General features: G+C 46.0%; 6 protein-coding genes across 6 annotated transcripts; 4 read left to right on the top strand and 2 right to left on the bottom strand.

The window, feature by feature from the left end:
* Nucleotides 1-2,299: 2,299 nt before the first annotated feature.
* Nucleotides 2,300-2,713, top strand: N7478_007468 (N-alkane-inducible cytochrome P450; the record flags this gene model as incomplete). Its single annotated transcript, XM_056923682.1, has 1 exon — nucleotides 2,300-2,713. The coding sequence occupies one exon, from the start codon at nucleotides 2,300-2,302 to the stop codon at nucleotides 2,711-2,713; it is 414 nt and encodes a 137-aa protein (XP_056776408.1).
* Nucleotides 2,714-2,918: 205 nt separating this feature from the next.
* N7478_007467 (uncharacterized protein) lies at nucleotides 2,919-3,974 on the top strand (the record flags this gene model as incomplete). The annotated part of the gene is made up of 1 exon (XM_056923681.1): nucleotides 2,919-3,974. One exon carries the CDS (start codon nucleotides 2,919-2,921, stop codon nucleotides 3,972-3,974), a length of 1,056 nt encoding a protein of 351 aa, XP_056776407.1.
* Nucleotides 3,975-4,223: 249 nt separating this feature from the next.
* Nucleotides 4,224-7,345, bottom strand: N7478_007466 (uncharacterized protein; the record flags this gene model as incomplete). The annotated part of the gene is made up of 4 exons (XM_056923680.1): nucleotides 4,224-5,166; nucleotides 5,214-6,297; nucleotides 6,359-7,075; nucleotides 7,138-7,345. 4 exons carry the CDS (start codon nucleotides 7,343-7,345, stop codon nucleotides 4,224-4,226), a joined length of 2,952 nt encoding a protein of 983 aa, XP_056776406.1.
* Nucleotides 7,346-8,455: 1,110 nt separating this feature from the next.
* N7478_007465 (Pyridoxal phosphate-dependent transferase major region subdomain 1) lies at nucleotides 8,456-9,872 on the bottom strand (the record flags this gene model as incomplete). Its single annotated transcript, XM_056923679.1, has 2 exons — nucleotides 8,456-9,702; nucleotides 9,782-9,872. The coding sequence occupies 2 exons, from the start codon at nucleotides 9,870-9,872 to the stop codon at nucleotides 8,456-8,458; spliced, it is 1,338 nt and encodes a 445-aa protein (XP_056776405.1).
* An 85-nt stretch (nucleotides 9,873-9,957) lies between these two features.
* On the top strand, nucleotides 9,958-10,164 carry N7478_007464 (uncharacterized protein; the record flags this gene model as incomplete). The annotated part of the gene is made up of 1 exon (XM_056923678.1): nucleotides 9,958-10,164. One exon carries the CDS (start codon nucleotides 9,958-9,960, stop codon nucleotides 10,162-10,164), a length of 207 nt encoding a protein of 68 aa, XP_056776404.1.
* A 432-nt stretch (nucleotides 10,165-10,596) lies between these two features.
* N7478_007463 (uncharacterized protein) lies at nucleotides 10,597-12,307 on the top strand (the record flags this gene model as incomplete). The annotated part of the gene is made up of 2 exons (XM_056923677.1): nucleotides 10,597-12,226; nucleotides 12,282-12,307. The coding sequence occupies 2 exons, from the start codon at nucleotides 10,597-10,599 to the stop codon at nucleotides 12,305-12,307; spliced, it is 1,656 nt and encodes a 551-aa protein (XP_056776403.1).
* Nucleotides 12,308-12,475: the final 168 nt, after the last annotated feature.

The raw sequence follows: 12,475 nt of genomic DNA, 5'->3' as shown, positions 1-12,475 counted from the left end.
AAAAAACGTGTGGGTAGTACGCCTAAGAATATAATTGGTCACAACTGACAGGAACATGCCCCACCTTTCCAAGAAAAAGAAGGAGAACACTAAGACCCGTGTGTTATCACCTCTCACGGTAAAACTTTTCGGTTCATATCAATCTTGAGCTAAATTAGGAGAGGGCTTAGGAAAGCTTGTCTATTGTGTACATACTGCGCAAAATCAAGTTTACTCAATTGCGAATTATCATGCTATCCAGCGCAGAGAAATTGCTCTCCATTCGCAAAGAGCCAGATTCATTTCTCTGCTTGAATCATGAAACTTGTTTCGCCCTTCACTATGTAGCTGGCCAAATGGAATCGACGATGCTTTCGGCCCCGGGGGCGAGGGAGTTCAAAGCACCAAATCCTTGCTATTGATCGCTTCAAAACACGTACCCCCTGTAACCCCAGGGGCTTTGACCTTACGTGTTTCCCGAAAATCCTGATATCTTAGTATTTGCTTAGCGGTGCTTATTTAGGGGGCCAACACGGATGATTGTGTCATTTTCTGTGTCAGAGCCCTTATCTACCAAGAGACCCGTACGTTACCTCTGACCTCGAGAACTCATACTCTGTAAGCTCATCTTCTTAGGGATCGCAAGAATATAACATGCACTAGTATGGAGCAGAATATTATAACAGTACATATGTATTCGGCTTTTCACACTTCTATAATTCTATCTTGAATTACAGCGATGGTAATTACACTCGTCTACAAATGAAGATAACGTATATCTATCCTCGGCAGAAAACTTACTCGTCAATGACCCTCATGTTTGTTTCTAACTTGAAGCTACTAGTAAGTATTTATTGGGGGGGGGGATGTTCATCTGAATGCGGGTTCAACTTACGTATTCCCTTAGCATACTCGGCTTTCCCTGGGGAAAAATACATACATACATACCCTCCGTCCACAGGTTTAGACCCTGAATATTGCGTAGCACGTTATCATCATTTAGTTGGGAGAAAGGCACACACTCCATAATCTTATTCTTATTCCGCGCTGGTCTACCTAGATACATGGACTTATCCCGGGCATCATTCACTGATGCTTTGTAATCTAGCATTTATCGCTTCAATTATACCTGTCCCCCGCGAAATTATTAGATCAACTTCCATGAAACCGTCGGAGTGATTATCTTGAGTACTACATACTGTGACTTAGGCAGCGGCATCCGTAGCCAATGAGTATGTCTACTACGCAGGACTCGGTCGATGGAGATGGAGCCATTACGTATACTACTTACAAGTTTCCACCGCGTTACCATCAGCTGTCCTTTCATATTTAGTATATGCTCTGTATGGTTCAAGCTGAAGACGATAAAGCTCCAAGGTTACTGTACAGCCCTGCAAACGAGACCACTCGATACTTATACCCATTTCACGCGGCTTCAATATTGAAATATTGAAATATGTTGACTTCAATCCAAGCTGAAGCGTGACCTGACGGTAGAGTATATAGTTCGAACGTGAATAGGGCGGAGTGTATAAATACCTTCAACTTGAAGTTGTTCAAGCTCATAGCTGCTCACTTTAACATTAACACAAAGCATTGTTTGTCAACTGAACATGATATTGACGAGGATCTCTTCACGGAAACCTCTATACAGGATTTTATCGTGGAGATACAAAAGAAAGAAACGAGACTATATTGCTGGAATCGATATGACTGACGAGCCGTTTGCTCTTGTTCACGGAGACTTCCAAGCAAGAAACATATTGTCAAAAGATGGGGAAAGCTCGGCTTTTATTGATTGGGAATTTGGAGGCTAGTACCCATTGAGTGAAACATTGGTGAATGGCGGCATTAACGGTGTAGAGCCTAATTGCATGGAGCTTGATGAAGAAAGTTCGGTTTGGAATCTAAATAACTGCAATTTAATTCGTCAGAAGGCGGAGAAAAGGCTTTGACCACCGAATGGAGTTGCTTTGCTAATGGGAGACTGAATGCCAGAGCTTGGGAGGGCAAGAGTAGAGATGTTTCCGTGGTCGCGAGAAACTTTCTTCTATAGTATAGGTGGTCATTCAAGCACTAGAACGGAAAAGGAACGCCAAGCGTTACCAGGCATTAACTATCTGGTCTATATGCTATACCTACAAGTTGTCTCAGGGCATTGGAACGACCAACATTCTAAAGCGCTGGAGCCCCCGTCGGTTATACATACAATGGAAAAGTGGACGCACTCTGAACAATCTTATCGGAATTGAACTCGACAAGTGTTATAAAAAATGGAAAGAAGACAACGCAAGGTCCTTATTCTCGTCCCAAGTTCATTATGGATATTGTTATTGCAGAATATATGAAGACAAGACCGCAGAGGGACCTGCATCTTGACTCGGGATTCAGAGCTTGGGCCGTCATTCATGTTCGCCTTTTTCTATTTGTTGGGCATGATTCTGAAGCGACTGCAATACTTAATTGCTTCTACCTCTTATCGAAATCTCCAGAAATGCTTGCCCGGGTTCGTCAGGAACATAGCAGTGTGTTTGGCACCGGGGCATCAAGTGCACAGGAGGTTCTCAAGGGGCGCCCTGAAATAATCAATCAACTTCCGTACACTAGCGCTGTCATCAAAGAGACATTGCGAATGTTTCCACCCGCCAATGGTATGAGAGATGGCACATTCTTCCCGACAGAAGGTTTGGGAATCTGGATTGTGCAAGCGGCAGTTCATCGCAACGTTAAATGAAAAATCACAAATTGCCTTGTTGCACGTCTCGTAGATGTTTCCCCCTTACATATTGTCTGGAGCTGTCGGGTTTACGGGTTTGCGGATTTACGTAAGTCACGCTCCTTGCCGAACGCGGAAGCTACTTAACGCGTGAAGCTGCGACTCACGCGTGTCACGCTTCTTGCAGAACTCAACAAAATACATACATCAATAACCAGCAACCATGGCAAACCAATGGCCAAGATATGATGAGTTGGATAGCTCTAATCTACAAGATTCTTTCCAATTGGCTCGTGAATTCGAATTACATTGCGTCAAAGTCTTCGATCATGCTGCGAGACACCCAAGCGATGCTGCCTCGGCTGACTATGTGATGCAATTTGCAGCACAAGCCTACCAGGCTGTTCACAGCTTGTACATACAAAGGCTTTCATCTTCATATTGGGATTTGAAGGTAGCGACTTCCGAGTTAGAAAGCAGGGCAATCGATTACAGGGAAGGCCGCGAGTCTCTGATTCCTAATAATACACACCCTTGCAAGGTCCCTCCTCCCCTGGACCACCAAGAGAAGGAAAATCTGGCAATCGACGTAAACGAGACTATTCCCCCTAGCGATATCGGAAAAGAGGAATGTTACGAAGAACAGGAGGAGGAGGAATCAGAAGACGACGATGATTGGGAGGAATCCGAAGAGGAAACGGACGACGAGTACTACGAATATTACGAAGGGTCGGATGCGGACTCAGAACTCGAAGAGTTGGCTACTGTCGATACACATAATATTGCCACTCATTCTTCAGCGAAAGACCCGGTCGAGGACCATAAAATTCCCCATATCGTCAGCACAAGCGAGAGAGCACTTCCAAAAGACCCGACTCCACCATCTACAACTTCGATCCTTCAAGACCAAGCGATGCACGACCGGATTACTGCTGCCCTACAGCAAATATTCATCCCACTCGAAGATCCAAATCAGACCTCCCTAGAACGAACCGAAACTCAAACCACACACACATCCCACCCACCTGTATATACTATCACACCCCCTGTCACACCCCCCGCAGACGATACTCAAAGCGAAGCCACAGCCGCGCAAACGCAATCAAATCAGGAATCTGCACAAGAAGCTTCCGCAATAAACCGAAAAAGCTTTGATGCCGGTCCCCTTCATCGCAAGCTAACGAGTGGTTCCCCGAATGGAATGCCTCGGAGATTGAAGACCGTTTGTTATAAATATATTCGGAGGGCCATGGTGCCTATTCGGGGGAAGACTCAATGACTGCTGAGGTGACAAAAGGAATATTGCCTGCGGATGGGACAGACCTATTGATATGACTCCTAATGAATAATAACTCTGTGTCACTCATTGGCAATGGATGGAAGAACAAAAGCTATATACACTTGGCGAATGAAATTCCACTACTGGAAACCCCAGATGTTCAGTCAGTTCCATGGTGTCTTCAATTCCTTTGTAATCATTTCATCCATCTTGCTGCTCATACCCACTCTCTTGATCCTGATGCTACAGCTAGTTGAGCTTTGTAGAGTGTTTCCCCGTTAACTTGATATTGGTTGTGTGTCTTTGTACGTGATCACCTAGAACGGTAATCTGGCCAATCACCACCTTTCCAACGTTGTATCCGAACTCCCCATCCATCGAAAACTCTTTGCTGGCATAGTTGAAGTGAATAACGGACGTATGGGGCTGCTCAATGCTGTCGCCGTCGTCAAGATATAACACACCTGATGCATGCCCAGCCTTGTTTGGTGCAATGACAATCTCAATATTTTGCTCGCGTAGCTGCGCTGTAGTATTTGCCGATGATATACGCTGCGGGACAATGCTGCCTCCTCTATAGAATAACGGAATGGTGTCATATCCGATTCCATTCAGCGTGACCTCCTTCCCTTGTCCTTCCGTTGGGGCACCAGTATAGAAATCGTAAAATAGATCTTTAGGCAAATAGACGGATACAGAGGTTGAATTCTCCTCCGTAACAGGTGCAACCAGTATATCTGGGCCCCAGAAGAATTGAGATGGCAAATCTACTGTATTCTCGTCGAAGGGATACTGAAAGAACATCGGGCTCAGCATTGGAACTCCAGTCTCTGTCTGTTTCCACATCGCAGTGTAGATATAGTCAAGTAGGCGGTAACGAATGTCGATTGCAGCTCTAGCAGCTGCAGCAACCATGGGGCTTCTGTAAAGCTCATGCGGTATCTCATCGTTTGACTGGTGGTCACGGAAAAAGGGTGAGAATGCGCCAAGGAATGTCCATCGAGAGCACAGAGTGTCAGTCGTAACGCCTGCATAACCGCAGATATCACTTCCAACCATAGGTATCTGGTAGAGAGCCACAAATTCTTGAAGTTCGGCAATTGTCCAACGGTAGTGATCCCAATCGGCATTGTTATCGCCTGTCCAATGACCGACTTTGCTTCCAGCGCCGGCGAACGTTGATCGAGTGATACTGCTACTCGTTAGTAAGAGCTTTCAAGTTGGTATCAAGAGACATACACTAGGGGCCGTACAGACGGCCTTCGGTTGAGCATCGCGTCGCGACTAGCTGAGCTCATCATACTACCGTAGAAATTGTGTGTATCATACAGTTTCAGACCGTTTGCATGGGTGAGATCCGTGCGGATAGTCAGGTTACTGATTGACCCGGCAGTGTTGTTGATTTGGTATGGTGGATCGATCAAATCTCTTCCTGGTAAGCCCATGCTGGAACCGTCTCGGCTCTGGAGAACGTGATTCGACTTTGCATGGACAATTGGCAGCGAAGGATGATGTAATGACCTTTTTTGTGACCCCGAACTCGTAGTTATATTGTCAGAAACGGCCTGAATGCCACTGTTGCAGTCGCCTGTGGTGATTGTGCGATTTTTGCTCTCGTAAATCCAACTGCCGTCTGATTCTCTTCGAATATACTGGTAGCTAGATGTTCCATTTGCTGGCATTTGGACAGTAACCTGCCACTCAGGGTAGTTATCTGCACTCATTGCCACTGCATTATGGCTGTCCCATTCTCCCAGCGTGGGGGAGCCACCTAGGATGTAGATATTCTCTCCCAAGTACGTTTCGGCGTCGACACTGAAGGAAACCTGAGCAACACAAGTGGGTTGAAAGTCGGACCCAAACCCGGCAATCGGTCGTGGTGCTGACAGTCGAGCCGCAGGAGGATTAGGAGGGTCGTCGTTTTCTACTGCAAAAGCTGCTGGATCTGTGCATGGCCAGTCGCAGAAATTCGAAGCTTCGTTCATGTCGATCCATAGGGCATCTATATCCACTCCACTATCTGCGTCAAAGAAGGTGGAGAATTGGTTGTTCCAGTACTCTTGGATCTTTGGGGCGAACCAATCAGGGAACGCGGTTACACCAGGCCAGACGACCCCTTGATAGACAGTTCCGTTCTGGGTTAAGAATGCGCCATCCTTAACACCTTGGGTGAATGGTGGATATTCAGCATAAGCCACCGCAGGGTCAACCATCATAATATAATGCTGGCTATGGGCATGTAGATACGAGACCACTTCGCGAACAAGATGCAAGGGATACCGTATAGGGTCCAATGTGAAAACTTTTCTTAGGTCCATGTAGTCTAAAAAGCTATTAGTTGGTTTTCAAGTTCACAATTGACGCGATGTGTGGATTGAACATACCTATGTCGGTCCATTGAGTTTCAAGTGGAATGTTCGCAGCGCTATAGTTTGCTATGACCTCGGCAACCTCGAAAATATCCTGATACCCATATCTGCAGTTATGGAAACCAAGACCCCAGTACGGCATCATCACAGCTTTTCCAACCACCTCGGAATATTGAACTGAAACATCTTTCGGAGTAGAACCAGCTAGGAAGTAGAAATCAAAAACACCACCTAGGGTTTTGTATTCGAGGTACTGGCCATCAGAGTCTCGGTCCAGTTTGATATCCATACCATTGCTGTTCAAAAGAAATACTCCATGTGTACCCTTCTGACCACGATGATCGAAGTAGATAGGATGATTGCCGTATAGATTGGTATACTGAGGGGTGAGGTAAGCATCTCGGGACCATAATGTGCGTTGGTAGTTTTCAGTTTGAAGGCGCATTGAGTCGGTACTCTCCCCCAGGCCGTATAAATTCGGTGAGTCTGGCAAAGCCGTGCGGAGACCAAGGTACTGAGACTCAAAGACCAAGGCATGGCCAGAAGTGTCAAAGAGAACCTCATTGTTTGATCGACGGGTTATCTTGAACGAAAATGGATTCTGAACAACCTTCACTTCTAGGTCTGATTTCGAAGGGTCAACTGTTGTGCTATTCGGTCGAGAAACAACTGACTCAGGGACTTGGTAGACCTGTTCGGCTGCGTCATAAATCTTGACATGCACACGAGACTCTGAGATGGTATGGATTTAGTAAGACGATTTTCAATATGTCTGTATCCAAAGATGCACATACCTGTTTGATACTCTACTTCTAGTTTGAGGTCGTGTAAATCGGTGCCATAAATATTGCATGCTGTGCCAGCGAGTGTAAGGTCGGCACTGACAATTGCTCCATGATTTAATTTCACATTGCTGGCTTTGTATCCTGGGCAACTCGCAGCGCTATGGACAAAATCAACATAAATTGCGCAAAGAAATAGGAATAGCCAACGGAACCCCATCGTTCAGGTAGGATGAGAAGAGACGAGATAGGTGTTGAGGGTCAAAGGAAGAGGTATGCGGGTGTTTAAATACCTCTCACCGTTTGCCAGGATTAATGCAGCAAACACAAATCCTTCCACGTTTGGTTGGATTGAAGGGTCCAAATGGCAAAGTCTTTCCGGGAATTCTCCAGGGCTCCATCGTTACCCCTCTCATTCCCGCCTTCCTTCAGCAGAAAGCTTGGATGTAATTGGGATATTCGCGCTACATGAAATCATACTCCGCTTTGTCCTGCTTACACTCTAGCTGATCATTTGATTCGATCTGCCGCAGGTCATGTTTGCTTCACAGGCTTTACACTGTGGAGCCCCGCAACCCGGGAATACAGACCCACTCCGAAGGCACTTTGCAAGAGCTCGGGCATTTGTCGGGTTACGTAGCCAATGGATGTTCCAAATTTCTATCATGGATGCCGATCCCCTTCGGAGTTGGAAATTGCCGCAAATTACTAGTAATGACGGACTTGTTTGACATGATTTGATTGACCAGGTTGATAGGTCCAGAACGTTTTCTCAAGTCTTCTTCGATGTGTGAGCCGCTAATTTCACGCATTACAAAGCTTGGTATGCTTATTATAATAAGCATTAAACATTTTCCAAATATCGCGTCTGGACCGGGCGGCCTTTCTTTGGGCTCCAGTCACATTCCAAGGACTCCGAGAGATATCTGAATTGATATTGAAGTTCTCAAGTTGTAGTTGAATACACTTTCAATGCGTGGGACAAGATAGTATGTATGAACTATTTTTGAAGGATACGATGCATTCAATAATTTAGTTTCCTTTGAAGTTGCTAAGAGTGGATGATAGGCTTGCTGTTAGTACGCAGGCACATAATAATCTTAAGAACACTGAATAGATGTGATACTAGCTTCGCTCTAGTTTTTTGCGCTTTGAAAAAAGCTCATGAATGTCCAAAAGTGAGTATAGGTTATGCGGGCTTGAGTTACTGTAGTTTGATATTAATCTGAAAAGTCTAATTGTATTTTGTCTTGTTATGCGAAAATCATCACTGTGTGGATGCGTATCTTTCAGTGTGAGGATACTGATTGATGCAGCCATTTCAATTAGTTCAAACAAAAGTTTGTTGTTCTAGTTGCTCTAAAACTGCCTTTAAAGTCTGCCCAGCCCACTCAAAGTCACTGTCATCAAGATAAATTTGACCACTTAGTCGGACCCACCAGCCATCTTGGAAGGGGAAAACAGGCATATAAGTCTTCCAGTCTTCGATCAAAGTTCGCTGGATCCAATCATTGAGGGGCCTTTCGATGTTGTCTTTGCCCCGAACCACACTTCCAGCCCCACTTGTTGGTCGATTAATAGGAAGAAGAACGTTGACCATGAAGCAGTTGCTGAGGTCGTGGGTGGCATTGTCCAAAATACGAGTGCCCAAGATGTCGGCCACTCTTTGGCCTCCTCTCTTGGCAAGTGAAATGGAATAATCCTGGATTTTTCGCTCTCCTCCGCAGACTTGCTGACGCCATTCTATGGCCTGAGGAATGGTCAAATAGGCAAGCATATCTGTAGTCCCCACAAATTCAAAGTTGGTCACAAATGAGGATTTCTTTGCATTTGAATTTTTGGGCTTCGTGTTGAATTCATCAGAACTTGGTTTTTCAATGTACCCATGACTTGTCGGTAGGGTAGTTGTGATCATTCCCTGGTTGCGCTCCGGCACATAGAATACAGCGCATCCACGAGGCGTGTATAACCATTTGTGGCAATTTGAGACCAAAAAGTCGGGATCCCAGGACGGAATATTGAGCTCGATTTGTCCAATACCATGCGCCGCGTCCACCAAGCTGAGGACTCCTTCTGAGCGACACACTGAAGCGAAATCCTCAAATGGTAGTCGTATTCCAGGATTTGAGGAGATGGTGTCGAAAATGGCGACTCGCGGGCGATAGCCCTCGGCTTTTGAAGTTTGAATAGCTCGCTGGAAGATTGAAACCATCTCAGAGTTCTCAACTGGATGGGTAAAATTGACTTGCCGGGTGCGAACTCTATGTTGGTTTGCTTCGCAGATATAGCTAGCCGTCTTTCCACACGCTCCATAGATGATGTCCAGTTGAATAATTTCATCTTTTCCATCATCATTCCATCGAAGGTTGTGCAGCACAGTATTCACTCCTGTTGTAGCATTCGGAACAAGAACCACAGTAGATTCGGGGACACCAAGAAATTTGCCGAGGGCAGCCCGCGACTCATCTAGAAGGTCTAGGAATCGGTATTTGATAAAAGGACAAGGAGTCATTTCGCATTCGTCCCGTAACTCATTTGCCTTGTCGCGGATTATGCGAGGGGATGTTCCATAAGAGCCTATGGGTTGTTAGTATTGAATGGCACAGAGAGAGATACAAAAAAAACACGAGTCAACAATAAATGCGATATTTCTTACCATGATTGAGATTTCGATAACCTGGCGCAAAGGAGAAATGCTTTAGCATTTCATGACCGAACGGTGTTGGCTCCTGAGATTGAGAACCCATTTTTGTGGTAAACAGCAATGTCAAGAGGATGTTGGTTTGCAAATCAGTACAAAATGGTTATAATGGAAGGAAGAGGATCCTTGCTATGACTCTTCCTCGTATCTCCGTCAATGACCCACTCAACCTCTCCTCCTTCCCCAATCACAATGAGAAGATACCACCACATGATACAACCTTGGAGCTCAGACGGGGTGAGGGGCATGCTCATGTCATCCGTGAGATTGTACAGCGCTTGGACCTGGAATTGTGGATCCAGAATCCTGCAATCCCGCGATACGCCCAAACGCGCTGATCCAGACGTCGGATATCGGGTGAAATCCCGAGCACTGAAGACTGGTTCAATCGGAACTTGCCGACATCGTTATCTATTCTTGGGATAGGTCTGAATGACTTCCTGAAGTCTTTACTCCGTGGGACCATTCGGGTTAGCGATAAGCGAAAAGACTGCTGATCTTGGAGCTTCTCGCTCCATTACCCCACGCTTTCCCCGTATCCAGATGCAACATGAGCCGGCTTCACCCCCACGTGGACAGAAAACAGCATACTTCGCAACGGTTCAAACCCGAGGGGATCTGGGGTATCTTGGGGGGTTGACACTTTTTTGTCCTCTTTTTATTCTTTTCTTTAGCTTTGTGTCTCGGTCTTGGTCTATCCCTCTCCCTTTCTCCGCCCTTTCTGCCAAACATCCCTACGCCGAGGGAATAATACGACGTGTCGACTTGAGATGGCCACGAGAGATGGTATCGAGGAAGGGGAAGTTGGGGATAGCAGACGCGAGTCGCAAGCTGCTGACGAGTTTAACGTGAATAAAGTGGAAGGTCTCAACCAGGCAAATGTTGGTACGCTTCAAAGACGGTTGAAGTCTCGACACATTCAATTCCTCGCCTTGTCTGGAGCAATTGGAACGGGCCTCTTCGTGGGAGCAGGTCAGGTCATATCCCTAGCTGGGCCATTATCCGCCGTCCTCGCCTATTTTATTACTGGTTTCAATCTTTATGCTGTCATCAACAGTATGGGCGAGATGGCTACCTGGCTTCCACTTCCTGGTGCTGTCCCTGTTTATGCTAGCCGGTTCGTGGACGAAGCGTTGGGTTTCACCCTGGGCTGGAATTATTGGTACCAGTTCGCTATCGGTGTTCCCATCGAAATCAGCGCCGCTGCTCTTGTCATCGATTACTGGCCCAACGGCGTCTCTTCTGCGGTCTGGATCACAGTTCTATATATCGCAATCTTCGCCATCAATAGTTTACCTGTTCGCGTCTATGGAGAACTGGAATTCTTTCTTGGGTCCATTAAGCTTCTCACCATAATAGGTCTTATGTTGCTCATGTTCATAATCACTTTAGGGGGAGCTCCTAACCATGATCGCATTGGGTTTCGTTACTGGCAAATTCCAGGTCCGATGAATACGTATCTCGAAGTTGGGTCATTGGGGAGATTTTTGGCGTTTTGGAAGGTGTTTATCCAAGCAACATTCAGTTATGGAGGCAGTGAAATGGTCGTGGTGGCGGCGGGTGAGACTGAAAACCCGCGTCGAAACATCCCGAAAGCCGTGAGGCGAGTGTTCTGGCGTATTGCGATTTTCTACGTCGGGAGTATTTTTCTCGTCTGTCTCTGCGTATCGTCGCGCGACCATCGACTGCTCAATGCTATAAACTCCGGTGCATCTGGAGCTGGAGCCAGCCCGTTTGTCATTGCTATTGAGAACGGTGGTATAAAAGTGTTACCATCCATTATAAACGCAGTCATCCTCACCTCAGCATTATCAGCCGGAAACTCATTTTTCTACGCGTCTACTCGCATTCTCTACGCCACAGCACTGGATGGCAAAGCGCCTGCAATCCTTAAGTATGAGAAATTCGGCGTGCCATACGGATGTGTCGCCGTTACAGCTGCTCTCAGCCTACTGGTTTATCTCAATGTCTCATCGAGTTCGGCGGATGTTTTCTTCTGGATTAGCAACCTGAGCTCCGTCAGCACACTGATTGTATGGTCTTCTATTGCAATCACATACATACGGTTCCATAGGGGGCTCAAGCATCATGGCATTCCGCGATCATCGCTTCCTTTCAAGTCGCCTTTCCAACCATACTTGGCGTACTTTGCTGTATTGTTTTCTTCAACGGTTGCGCTTTTCAATGGCTTTGATGCGTTTTTCCCAGGGAGTTTCAGCGCCAAAACCTTCGTTCCGCCTTACATCGATATCCCCATCTTTGCGAGTCTGTTCCTAGGTTACAAATTCATCAAAAAAACAAAGTTCGTGAACATTGAAGATATGGACTTTTGGTCTGGGAAAGAGGAAGCAGATGAGTTGGAATCGACCTGGGTAGAGCCGAAACCTCGCAATTTCCTTGGTATGTCTTCTCCCTTGCCTATATATTTACTGAGCGACACAACTAACAAGATTAGAACGAATCTGGTTTTGGATTGCATAGATACTCCATTAATACGAACCTCTGTCCAGGCTATTTGAATCACGTCTTCCACGGTCATATTAACATATACTCAAGTGTGAACATGTATAAAGTATATCCGTTTCATTCTTGGAGAGGTTACATGGGTAACTGGAGACAATATAGTGCCACATATTGTAGAAGTAGTCG

The sequence above is a fragment of the Penicillium angulare genome (genome assembly GCF_028827245.1).
Source record: "Penicillium angulare strain IBT 27051 chromosome Unknown utg000005l_segment0_segment0, whole genome shotgun sequence".
NCBI classification, from domain to species: Eukaryota; Fungi; Ascomycota; class Eurotiomycetes; order Eurotiales; family Aspergillaceae; genus Penicillium; species Penicillium angulare.
The sequence above is the reverse complement of the archived record's forward strand: the minus strand, read 5'-3'. Positions and strand labels throughout refer to the sequence as shown.